The sequence below is a fragment of the Rhinopithecus bieti genome, unplaced genomic scaffold (genome assembly GCF_001698545.2).
Source record: "Rhinopithecus bieti isolate Rb0 unplaced genomic scaffold, ASM169854v2 scaffold_10356, whole genome shotgun sequence".
Classification (NCBI taxonomy): domain Eukaryota; kingdom Metazoa; phylum Chordata; class Mammalia; order Primates; family Cercopithecidae; genus Rhinopithecus; species Rhinopithecus bieti.
In genome coordinates, this window is record NW_016806422.1 from 617,583 (window position 1) to 630,818 (window position 13,236).

A 13,236-nucleotide genomic window follows, 5' to 3' on the forward strand; every position below is an offset into this window, starting at 1 on the left:
ACTTGGTATCTCTTTTGTGTTATCACAAAAGAGGTTGAAACTTTAGATTTTCTAGTATTTTTTCATCACCTATTTCCATCTGTCAACAAGTCTTCTCGTTTCTTTGCTCCAGATGATTGTTAGATTTTTGTAATTTCTCTCCATTGCAACTACCAGCTCAGCACTGACTCAGCAGGAGGATCTCAGTAAATATTCTTGATTTCTTAATTTTGAGACCTCAAAACGAGAATTACATGTGAGTCCACAAAACAAGAAATCTTTGACATATGTAACAATATTTAAATATTATTTTCCCATATACTTTTACTTCTTGTTAAAAGCATTTTTAAAATATTACTTATGTCACATGGATACATTTTTTCCATATTTATAGTTAATACTAGATATACTCATTTAAGTGTTAAACTTATTTCCAGGAAGTATTTATTATTGCTTGGAAATATTAGAGATATATGTATCCCTATACTTTTCCATATGTTTATTGACTTGAATTTAGAGAGAAAATAAAATATTTAAAAATGAAGTCTTGTAAAATTATTCAAACATTGATTTCCAGGTAATATTACATAGACATTTAAGTGTCAACATTTATATCGTAGGAATAAAGTACAGTATTTTAATATTCTGTTTGAAGCTAAAACATGGCAGATGGTATTGCCAAGGGAAAATGCCAACCACAATGGAGTGAATTAGCTGAATTCAAAATAAAAACATGCCTTGAAAAGTGGGCACGAATCCTGTTTTTGAACAATAGAGACTTGAACTCTTTTAAAATGTAGCCAAATGCAAAATAGGAATCATGTATGAGTTTAGTTTAGCTTAAAAAATCAGTTTCTTTCATCTCTCATTGACTCCTCCTCCTCCTCCTCCTTTTCCTGTTCTTCTTCTTCCTCCTCCTCCCTTCCTTTCCCCTCCCCTCCCCTCCTCCTCCTCTTCCACTTCCTCTTCCTCCTCTGGTATTACTTGCTTTGTGAAAATTGAAATATAATAATTTTCTCCATGCTAAGAAGTCATTTAATACTAACAACAAAAAGACGTATAGGAAGACCCATTATGATGTTAAAAATTTTGGTTAACTTCCCATGGTATGTAATCTCTAACTGAAACACACATACTGTAATTTTGTTTTATTTCCTTTTAAGCACCAGGATATATGGTGCCTCTCTTAATTTAGCTCTATACTTCTGTAACTATAAATAATGTACTGAAAAGTTTTTCTTTCCATAGCAAAGATTCAAATTGACATGGGATCTCGCTGTTCTATAAGTACATATTTTCAAATGGTCTTTGATTATGTATATAATTTTTAGTATGCTCAACAATATATAAAAGGTCTTGGTTGACAGCTTAACACCTGTTAAGATAACAACAGTGTAGTGTAGTTTGATACCATCTCTTAGAGTATATTTTGCATCTTAAAGCAAGGGAACACATATATAAAGGAAATGGAATAAATTTGATTTACCATAGGAATGATGCTGGGTAAGATAGGTTGCAAGTCATGAAACAAATTAAAAACTTCTGTGTAATATTTTGATAATTCTAAGTCAGCTCATGAGCTCTAGAAGTATAAGCTCTGGGCAGCTACATGTTAAATATTTGGTAAATTCATTGTTATATGAAAATATCAAATATATATTTGAATATACAAAAGTGCATAAACATGAACTCTTCAAGAAAATTATAAATGTGAACAAGCTAATATTATATGTACATGTATATGTTAGGTATTTAAGTGAGAGGATGGGCAATGAAGCAGGGTGTAAATACATATATAAAATGAAAAATTAACTATAACACGGTATAAGTTTAATGTGCTTTGAAATATTATATATGTGTGTATATATACATATATATGCATATTTTTTGTTTGTGAATAATTTCCACTTCTCCAGTGTGTGCTATTCATACACATAATAATAGTCCTATATAATTACTCAAAATCACAATATAGTGAATCAAGAAAGGTTCAAAGGTAAACTTAGGAATAGCAGACCAAGAAAGAGGCAAATTAACAAATAAATTAAATAATTTTGAATCTTAAACAGAAAGAACAACTCAAATGGCCTATATCTTTATTTTGGCCTAAAAGAAAAAAAAAAATATTTTGGAAGTTGTTTACAGGAAAGACAACTTTTCTCACCACAACACTTCAACATTATCATTGTTCAAGCCCCTACGTTTATGACTTAAAGAGACTAGCAAATGTTAAGTATTTCTAATCAGCATGTTTCTCAGACACTAATTTACCCATTTACCTGTGCCATTAAACAGTGAACTTCATGAGGGTATCTAAATCTAATTTATTTTGTATCATCAGCTCCTAGCACATAATAGATATCTAATTAAATATTTGTTGATGAGTGCATGAGTGCAGTGCAAGAATAAGTTTGATAAGCAACCACAAAACCAACAATAACAAAAAATTTGCAAAGTGCAGTAGTGTCCAAGGGTAGACTGCTTTTATATTTTCATCCTTTTAGCACAGCATTCTGCTCCCTGTGGCTGAGTGCTTTTTATATTACAGGATTCTTTAATCAATAGCAACACAGTTAAGACTTGAAAAATGATTTGGAATAGGCCTGTAATACTTTCTCAAACAAAACTGCACATAAGAAAAGAAAATGTGACTAAGGCCTCAGAGAAAAGAGAAAACTCTACATTTCATTTCATTCCTCAGGGGATAAAAAATGTCCATTTATTCATAAAATATGTTCAAACTTTTATAATATTATCTTATTTTACTTATGATCTGAAGATGTAGCTATGAACATGTTGATTTATAAAGTATTCAGTTTGTATGAATTTTGAGTGATTCTAGTGCATCTGCTAAGAAGTTGGAAATTACAAGCAGCTTTTGTCAAATTAAAAGCTTATGCTCATGTAAAGGCTAGCTACTATTGCTTGTCTGTAGGGTTTTTATTTTGCTTTCTTTTTTGTTTCTCTTACTTTTTGCAGATAGGATAACCCACTGTTGACCCCCACGCTAGGAGAGGACACAATGACATTCTCGATTCTCTTCTTGACCAAGGCCAACTGCTGACATAAGAGAATTACCTGATCTTCATTTTTGTGCCAGCATGAACATTTTTTCGTTATCTCAGGTTTTCTTTATCATATGTGACAAAGGATCTAAATCATACTCACTTAGGGAAGGCAGAAAAGTAGGAAGAAACGGCACATTTATTGTAAAAATTGCAACTCAAATTTGAGCTCCAGGGAAACAGTTTAGCAGTCAAAGAAGATAATTTTAAATCCAGATAAAATGATTAATTCCAACTACGCTTGCTTTTCACAACTGCTCGTATATGTAGAGTATAAGGATAAAATTTAATAATGTTTCTCTTAAAAAAATAGACTTATTTACTATTTTCTTTCTGTCACCCCATTACCCTTCTCACATAAAAATCAGAGCTTTGTCACCAATGTTAGCTATCTCAAATTTATTCATGGGCATTTATAATAATTTGAATGTGTATTTTTTCAGCTTGAATATAACTGCTTGTGACAGGAAAAAAAAAAGTTTATTTTTGGAAAAGTGTATACCTGAATCTAAACTAATTCTGATGTCAGTCTGTACAGTTGTCAGAAAATACATACAATTAACTTTCAGGGTCCATTAAGAGTTTACTAGGTCTTTGGGCACTCCAGTGCTACCAAATGTGATCTTTTTACCTATTTATTCAAATGTCAATGATTAGTTGGAAATTCACTAGTGATATGTGTTCATTGCACTGTTTTCCTGCCCCAAACTGTTAGAGTCTAGTTAAGACAATACAGATATTTGTATTAAGACAGTTTCTGATAAAATTTCTATAATTCTGAAAGCCACATTTAAATGTCCCTTTTAAAATTGTATGTTTTTAAATTTGCAAGTGCAAACTTTTTTAAACAAAGAACTTTTCAGTTTAGTTTAACAAATACGACTTTATTATTTACATAAAATTCAATTATACAATATAGCATTTGATTTGGACAAGTTTAATATTTTCTGGATTTGAGAAAGTATTTTTAGTAGGGCTCCATATACACAGTTGATACTCTAAAATCAATTTTTCTTGGCTGCATCATGTGGTCAACACGTATTTCACAACTGCACAATTTGAACTCAAATAGGTTCAAAATCAATGGTAATTTTGTCACTCAATGCTAATATCAGTAGGGTCTCAAAAACCAGGTACAAATATTTTCATTTCTTCCTATTGCTGAAGACCACATTTAGATACCAAGCATCTCTGTTCATTAATGATATCTCAGGTGCATCTATGTAAATTGTTACCTTAAATTACAGGTCTCTTCATGCAGTTTTACGAGCTCAGAGAGGGTTCTTTCTCTACATTTGGTTTCTAATCCCCAAAGATTCTCAAGGTGCAAATTCTATTCATTTCTTTACTTTCAATTTCAGTTTCAGGAGCAAATAAATTATTTGCTTGACATAAAATGTTTGCTTAATTTTGATAGGTTTAAAACCTTTTACTTTTATTCAGGTGATAAATTATTTAACTCTAAAAGTGATTCCTACACAGTAAGATTTGGCTTCACATATAATGAAAGTATATCTAATCACTACTGTTTTTCACAGAAAAAAAAATTATGTAAATTCTGGATTAAAAATAGTTTTACTTAGAATATTTTATACATTTTTTTTTTACATTTATCTTCGCCTCTTGCATAAAAGTCTTCACCAACATTTAAAAGACAGGGATTACTTGAAAACGGAGAGAGACCTTCTTTCTCAATGCTAAGACTTTTCAATAATTTATTTTTGTGTGTTTCCTCCTTCCTTCCTCCTTCCTCCTTCCTCCTTCCTTCTTCCTCCTTCTTCTCCTTCCTCTTCTCTTCTCTTCTTTCTTCTCTCTCTTCTCTTCTCTTTCTCTTCTCTTCTCTTCTCTCTCTTCTCTTTCTTCTTCTTTCTCTTCTCTTCTCTTCTTTCTCTTCTTTTACTTTTCTTTTCTCTCCCCTTCCTTCCTCCCTCCCCTCCTCCTCCTCCCTCCCTTCCCTCCTTCCTCCTTCCCTCCTTCCTCCTTCCTCCTTTCCTCCTTCCCTCCTTCCTCCTTCCCTCCTTCACCTCTTCCCTCCTTCCCTCCTTCCCTCCTTCCCTCCTTCCCTCCTTCCTTCCTTCCTTCCTTCCTTCCTTCCTTCCTTCCTTCCTTCCTTCGAGTCTCACTCTGTTACCCATGCTGGAGTGCAATGGTGTGATCTTGGCTCACTGCAGACTCTGCCTCCTGGGTTCTAGTGATTCTCCTGCCTCAGCCTCCCAGGTAGCTGGGACTACAGGCACGTGCTACCATGCTAGGCTAACTTTTGTATTTTTAGTAGAGAAGGGGTTTCACCATGTTGGCCAGGCTAGTCTCAAATTCCTGACCTCAAGTGATTCGCCTGCCTCGGCCTCCCAAAGTGTTAGTATTACAGGCATAAGCCACTGTGTCAGGCCTGTTTTGTGGTTTTAAATATGGAGATTTCTTGTTACACATCTTATAGCTAAAGAAAAATACCATTTGATATAATATCATTATATATTTCTGTGTTATCTTTTTATTTAGTGAGACAACATATTCTAGGGAAGACAATTTAGGCCTGGATTAGTAAAGCCTGAGTGTGGTTCTTGGCTTGCCCTCTTATTGGCCATGTGGACTGTGGATCATTTACTTCCTAATCATAATTACTACAGCTGTGAGAATTAGGGCTAAGTAGATTGGTTGGTACACAAGTAATTTTGCTTTTTGCCATTACTTTTAATAGCAATAAATACATTTATTTGTGCACCAACTTATAGTTTATTTGGTCTATTCACTCAAAATAATATTTTTATTAGTGCATTTGCAAGTAGATTAATATTAAGTAAAATGTTTAATATACACATTTCTTTATTTATGTGAAATTTGGAGTATGTTAAAAATAGATGATAAGAATCAGATTAGATGAGTTAGCATATGTCTGTCCTGGTCTCACAGTGCCTCCTTCACAGTATAACATTACCTGCCATTTTAATGCATATTTTTCCTTAAAAAGTTAAGTGCAGCAATACATTTCATCTGCCAGTTAGTTATTTTATATGGAATAATATTTTCATCCAATGAGAGCATACCTTAAAGTCTTAAAATCTTGACGTTAATAAAAGTGTAGATTTTAAATGCCTTCTTCAATAATATCTTACCAATAAAAGATTAGTTGGATTTTATGCTACAAAGTTTTTCCTTTCTGATGTATAAAGCTTGTAAATATGATTGAAATTTTCTTCAGGATTAATATAATTGAGATTGTAGCCGTACCTCATTTTTGTTTGTCTGTAAAACTCTAGCATGTTTATTTTACACAGCATATTCAAGAAAAATATCAGCTATTAAAACAAATTAAACAATGTAGATAAATAATACATATATTTTTATTTAGTTAAGTATCAATTTGTACTTAAATAACTCCAGTGAGTATAAACAAAATATGTCTTTAATTTTTCTATTTGCAGTCTCACTGATTCTTATGTGACTTTTCACATATATTATTCAAATATGCTGATGAGGCTGCAGGAAAAAGGGAATGCTTGTACACTGTTGGTGAGGATATAAATTAGTTCAGACACTGTGGAAAGCAGTTTGGAGATTTTACAAGGAACTTAAAACTGAGCTACCATTCAAATAATACCATTACTGGGTATATACCCAAAGGAAAATGCATCATTATACCAAAAAGACGCATGCACTCATATATCCATCCCCCTGCTTTTCGCAATTGCAAAAATGTGGAATCAACCTAGGTGCCCATCAAAGGTAGACTGGTAAAAGAAAATGTACATATATACCATGGAATACTATGAAGCAATAAAAAGAATGAAAACAGCCCTTTTGCAGCAACATGGCTGGAGCTGGAGGCCATAAACCTAAATGAATTGATACAGGAACAGAAAAGCAAGCACCGTGTGTTCTCACTTATAAGTGGGAGCTAAGCATTGAGCACACATGAATATAAACATGGGTACAAGAGACACTGTGGACTACTTGGGGGGGGGGGCAGGAAACTACCCATTAGGTACTATATTCACTGTCTAGGTGCAATATACCTATTAAAATTAAAGAAAAAAATAAAATTGCACCTATTAAAAAATAGGTGCAATATACCTATTAATAATAATTTTTTATAATTAGGAAATGTACACCCAGCTTTTAAGTCAATGCTTGCCATATTTTAAAACTTTATTCACTGCTGATGTCTGATAGTTGGATAAAAACTTCAGTAGATGTAACTTCAAATTAAGAATTAAGAAGGAATTACATTTATCTAAAAGCATGGATTTCTGTAGAGTCCTATGAATATTGAATTTTTTGAATGAATGAGTGAAATACGTTGATTATATACATTCTACTTTTCTACATTTTATTTTATGACATGTTGTTTTATTTTGGTATACTCTGTGTTCTTTCTGCATGATATTTTCTTTCACATCCTCCTCCATTACATTTTGTTTTAGAAGATTACTAAAATAAGAATTTCTGCTTTTGCATAAAACTGTATTTTAAGATGACTTCACAAGATAACATAAAATTCAAACTAGAATAGTTACATTTAGCAGTCTAAGTGGACAAAATAGAAAGTTATGATGCATTCATGTCTATATTCATAAATTAAATAGGTATTTACCACAAAATTTCTAATTACCTGGTGCTGAAGGAGTAACAGTGAATAAAAATAGAGGAGTGATCACTGGCCTTGTTGAGTTTACAGTCTAATGGGGGCAAAAAATATTTATAATAAATGATAATATAAGGAAATACAAGTGGAAATTTGCCATTCTAATCTGTGTTGTGAAGCAGAGCACATGGTACAGGGAAGACACAGAAGACTTCTGGAAAGAAATAGTTGAGACATGAAAAGTAGGAAGTAATTAGGCAAACAGGTTGTAGAAGAGCATTTGAGACAGGAAAGAGCAGGCACAAAAGGTATTTTGGTAAGATGTTGAGTGCATCCTATGATTTCTATGACCGGTTAACTCTTTTTCTACGATAAAATTATTTTATTGGAAACAAGCACACTGTATATTAACTTCTGAAATGTATTACTTTTGTTCTAGTGTGAATGTTACTGCTGTTATTAGTAATGTCTTTTTGTATAGCTCTGCATACTACAAATAAATGTACGTAAATACTACAAATTTACAATTTAATTTCAGCCTCTTGTTCTGGACTGAATGGGGACAAATGCCCTGTATTGGAAAGGCTCGTTTGGATGGCTCAGAGAAGGTTGTCCTTGTAAGCATGGGAATAGCATGGCCAAATGGCATCTCCATTGACTATGAGGTCTGTTGGATTTCTTTTCAGTATTTAAAGTGCATTAGCTGACAACTTTCATTAACCCACTTTCAGTGTTCCTTTATTTTCTTAATAAAACAATCAAAAATAGTCGGTAACATTACTTCTCAATCGATATTTAGGAAAATAAATTGTACTGGTGTGATGCTCGCACAGACAAGATAGAGAGAATCGACCTTGAGACTGGAGGGCATCGCGAGGTGGTGCTGTCAGGAAGCAATGTGGATATGTTTTCAGTTGCAGTCTTTGGGGCTTACATCTACTGGTCTGACAGGTAATTTATTTTTTTATAAGTATTTGAGTCTCAAAATGTTATTTCAGTGCCAGTTGCTTTACCCTTGTAGGATTTGCCATTTCTTAGCAAGGTCACACGAAGGATCTCACAAAGCCATGCAATTTCCACAGAAAAGGCAGGCACTATTGCTATTCCAAGCTCAAACATTTCAATGTCACAGACTAAAGTTGGTTTCTTTTCCTTCTGTTGGCCCATCTGTTATCTTCAGCTTGAGTAACTGGCTTGACTTTAATTAGTTGAAGATTGTTGATCATGTATGTTCAACTTTTTGGCAGAGCACATGCAAACGGGTCCGTCAGAAGGGGCCACAAGAATGATGCCACAGAAACGATAACCATGAGAACTGGCCTTGGAGTCAACCTGAAGGAGGTTAAAATATTTAACCGAGTAAGAGAGAAAGGTCAGCACTCTTGAAAGAATACATAATACATATATTTTGTGTGATTTCTCTCCAATTTTTAAAAAAACATTTGTCAAACTTAGAAATTCCTTTATGAGTCTAAAACCTCAAAACTTTATCTTTACATCTAATTTCCTACAAATATCATATAGTAGCCTAATACAATAAATATGTCATATTTCATACAAAAGCATATTTGCCCAGGACAGCACAGGTACATGGACATGTTACATACCTGGCATGTCTTGATTATAGGTTTTGGCTAAGGAATATAGAAAAGCTTGATACATGTATTGATTGGATAAAAAGTAAAAGCATAAGTAGGATATTAGAGAGTAAAAGGCAGTTGAAATTTTTATACATAATATGAATCATATTATATATAAGTGGTTATGATCCCCAAAGGTCATGCTGTTAGTGTTAAATATTTCCAAAGTCATTACTTCCTTAAAATATGTATTTTAAATTCATAGGACAATGATTCGGGTATTTAAAATGTGTTTACCTCCATTAAAATAAATTGTAACTAACTTGTTTATATCAAAGGAGGTTATAATAATGTTGGAGATAATAATGAATTCACAGAGAAGAATCCGACTGGTGAATAAATTTTAAGTGCATATTATATCTTCACTTAAAATTGGAGTAAGAACTTATGCTCAACATATTTAGGAGGTTAGGCGCATTGTAGCCATAGATTTATTTGATACTTTCCATGTCTCATACATAGAGTTTAAAGCAGTGCATTATTTCTGGTGAGATTAATTCATGTTTTGAATGAACAATATATGAAACACTATAAGGATCAAGTTTCAAAAAAGATTTATATACTTAACTGGCTCATTAAGGGAAAAATGTAATGCTTAACTTGGATGGTGAATGAAACAGAATATGATTTTCCAAATAAGAAACCCAAGATTTAAACTACTGTGATTTTTTTAAAGAAAACAGTACTTTTAAATTTTTTATTAATCAACTTACAATTAAGAATAAAAGACAGAATACTCAACATCAAAGTTTTAATATTTCTTTATGGAGAATTTTGTTTGAAAACAAAAGAAAAACATAAACATGTGCATGTGTGTATCGTTTTTCTTCCTTAGGGACCAATGTTTGTGCCAGGGACAATGGTGGCTGTAAGCAACTCTGTCTTTATCGAGGAAATTCCCAGAGAACTTGTGCTTGTGCCCATGGATATTTGGCAGAAGATGGAGTTACTTGCCTGAGGCATGAAGGCTATTTGCTATATTCAGGAAGAACAATATTAAAAAGTATACATCTTTCTGATGAAACCAATTTAAATTCCCCAATAAGGCCATATGAGAATCCACATTATTTCAAAAATGTCATAGCCTTGGCTTTTGACTATAATCAAAGAAGAAAAGGTACCAACCGAATCTTTTACAGTGATGCACACTTTGGAAATATACAGCTTATTAAAGACAACTGGGAAGACAGACAAGTAATTGTTGAAAGTAAGTACAATAATTTAATTTTAAATAGTTATGTGGAAACGATATCATTTAGGTCACTAGAGACATAATAGTGGTAATTGCATGTAGCAATTATGTTTTCCTGGAGTTTATATTGAGAAATTAATGTGACTATATCATTCAACCCCCCCAACCCTACCGCCAAATGTCAAAGAAGCAATTAACTGCTAGCATGTACAGCAAATTATGATTATTAGCTTATAATCATGGAAGGTTTAATATATTTTATCATCCTGTTTCTTATAAATAACTGCACTAAAATTCATGAAAGATAGTTTTTCAGTATAAAACTGTTCTAATTGATTTTTTTTTTCCCCAGTGGGCAAATTGTATCTTTAAGAAAATCTGTTCAGTAATATTCAGTTAATCATGGTTTCTCAAGCAAACATCAGAGATTATTTTGTGTGTGTGTGTATGTATATAGCAGACTTTATGTAAAAATGTTACAGAAATGATCTAATACTTTTAATGTTTTTATGGGACAAAATTATTCAAGCATAATGTTCAGTGTGGATTATCCACATAATTTAGGGAAACCTTTTTCTTGTCATTCAAGTTTAATGAAAACCATCTTCTTATTCCTCACACAACTTTCTTCTTGATGTCTTTGTGTGATTTCCATATATTTCACACTCTTCCAATTTCACTATATGGAAATCATTTTTTTCTTTGCTTTCTAAATTGCAAAGTAATATATAAATTTGTTGTGGAGTGTTCAAATAATATAGATTTAAATATGAAATCCCTGCCTCATCTCTGCAGCCATTAATCCTGTGTACTTACCCCTAACTGACATGTGACATGCCCCAGGATTTTATGTGTGTGAAATTTTTAATTATAAAAGTGGAATGATACTAAATATATTACTCAGCTAACTGCTTTTTTGCTTACTATATATTGCAAAGTTTTTATTTTATTGCATGAGTCTTCATCTTATGCTTTTAAAAGCCTGTACCTAGTTCTATACTAAAGGTAAGCTACTTTATTTAATCATTTTTTAAATAACAATTTAGATTTGAATAACTAAACTACAGCTATCCAAGCCTGAATGTTTGGTGGACATTTTCTAAAGAATGAATACAGTGAGTGTGTCACTTCAAGGTAAATGACCTACTGTATGTGTTGCAAATGGTAAAAACCAAACTCTGAAGTAAAACATTAGAAATCTTGTATCCACCACGGTAACCTTGACAGCTTCCCAATACTTAACAGACTTTTCTGTTGAGATGGTGGTAATATTAATGCATGTGATTTTGGGGTATTGCATAATGAAATGTGTCAACATTTAGAAGATATGCATAAGTTAGAGAACCAATATTTTCAAATGACATGATAAAATCATGCATGAGTAAATGATTTATTCAAAGTGCAAGATAGACCGATGAATTTTAATGTAATAGAGGATGAAAAGTTCATCACTATGTTTTCGGATTCCACACTGCAACTAACCTTTAGGTAACTACCACTTGTCACGTGTAGGTGTAGTATGAAAGAATACCCAGTTATCTGTAAAGGCTATTATTAAAACACTCTTCTCTTTTCCAATTACACAACTGTGTGAGGCTGGATTCTCTTCATATACTTCAAACAAAACAACACAATGAGAGGATAAAGAGGCAGATAGAAGAATACAGCTGTATTTTAGTAAGACAAATGTATTTGTAACATTGTAAAACAATGATCTTTTGTTTTTTTTTTTTTAAGAAATAGTTACTTTTCTTAGAAGGTGCTATTTAGATGAACACAATTGATACGTTATTCTAACTTTAAAAAATTGATAAATATTGAAAACTATTTTAAGTTTAAATTTCTAATATGGTAAATAGATATAGAGTTCACCTACATGCACAGACTCTGGAGCCTTCAATCATGATTAAGAGTGTAAAGATCCTTAGACCAAAAAGACTGAAAATTACTCTTCTGGACTAAGCATTTAGAAAATATTTAGTACAAAGACATGAAAAGCATGAAGTAGACAAGGAGTCATTTGGTGCAATTGAAATGCAGGTAATATGGCATTAATTGGTGTGAGATGAAGTAGGGATGACATGTTGAATGTCTTGGTCTGCCAAAATAAGCAGCTTTAAAAAGAAACAGTTTTATTTAGGTATAGTTTACACATCATACAATGCACCAACAAGTGCACACTCAATCTTTTTTGGTATATTACATTATAATTTTTAAAATTGGGATAAATATACATGTATATCCACATATATAAAACAACATTTGAGATTTTACCTGTTTTTAAGTGTACAATTCAGTGGATTTTATTACATTGCCAGTATTTTGTAGCCATCAACACTATATTTCTGAAACTCTTTCATTACTTCAGGTAGAAACTTTGTGTAAGTCAATATCTCCCCATTTTCCCATTTCCCTGGGCCTTGGTAATGGATATTTTCTGTCTCTATGAATTCGCTAATTGTAGATATTTCATACAAGTGGAATCATCATATATTTGTCCTTTGTGCCTGGCTTATTTCACTTAGCATAGTGTTTTCAAGGTGCATCCATGCTATAGCATGTATTGAAACTTCATTCTTTTTATGGCTGAATAATGTTTCGCTGTATGTACATACCACATATTTTTTATCCAGTCATTTGTTTAAGGACACTTGAATTGTTTCTACACTTTGGCTGTTATGAATAATGCTCTAGTGAACATTGGTGTACAATTATCCAAGATAAGATGATGAAAAAAAAGAGAATGTTGTAATGCATATATATATATATATATATATA

At 32.3% G+C, this 13,236-nt stretch overlaps 1 protein-coding gene across 1 annotated transcript in view; it reads left to right on the top strand.

Annotated features, from left to right (window-relative positions):
* LOC108532435 (low-density lipoprotein receptor-related protein 1B-like) overlaps positions 1-13,236 on the top strand; it is a 614,569-nt gene that overhangs the window by 598,869 nt on the left and 2,464 nt on the right. Inside the window, 5 exon segments of the mRNA XM_017876508.1 lie at positions 8,165-8,291; positions 8,426-8,577; positions 8,874-8,998; positions 10,102-10,473; positions 12,422-12,498. Coding sequence (XP_017731997.1) covers positions 8,165-8,291; positions 8,426-8,577; positions 8,874-8,998; positions 10,102-10,473; positions 12,422-12,498 — 853 coding nt within the window.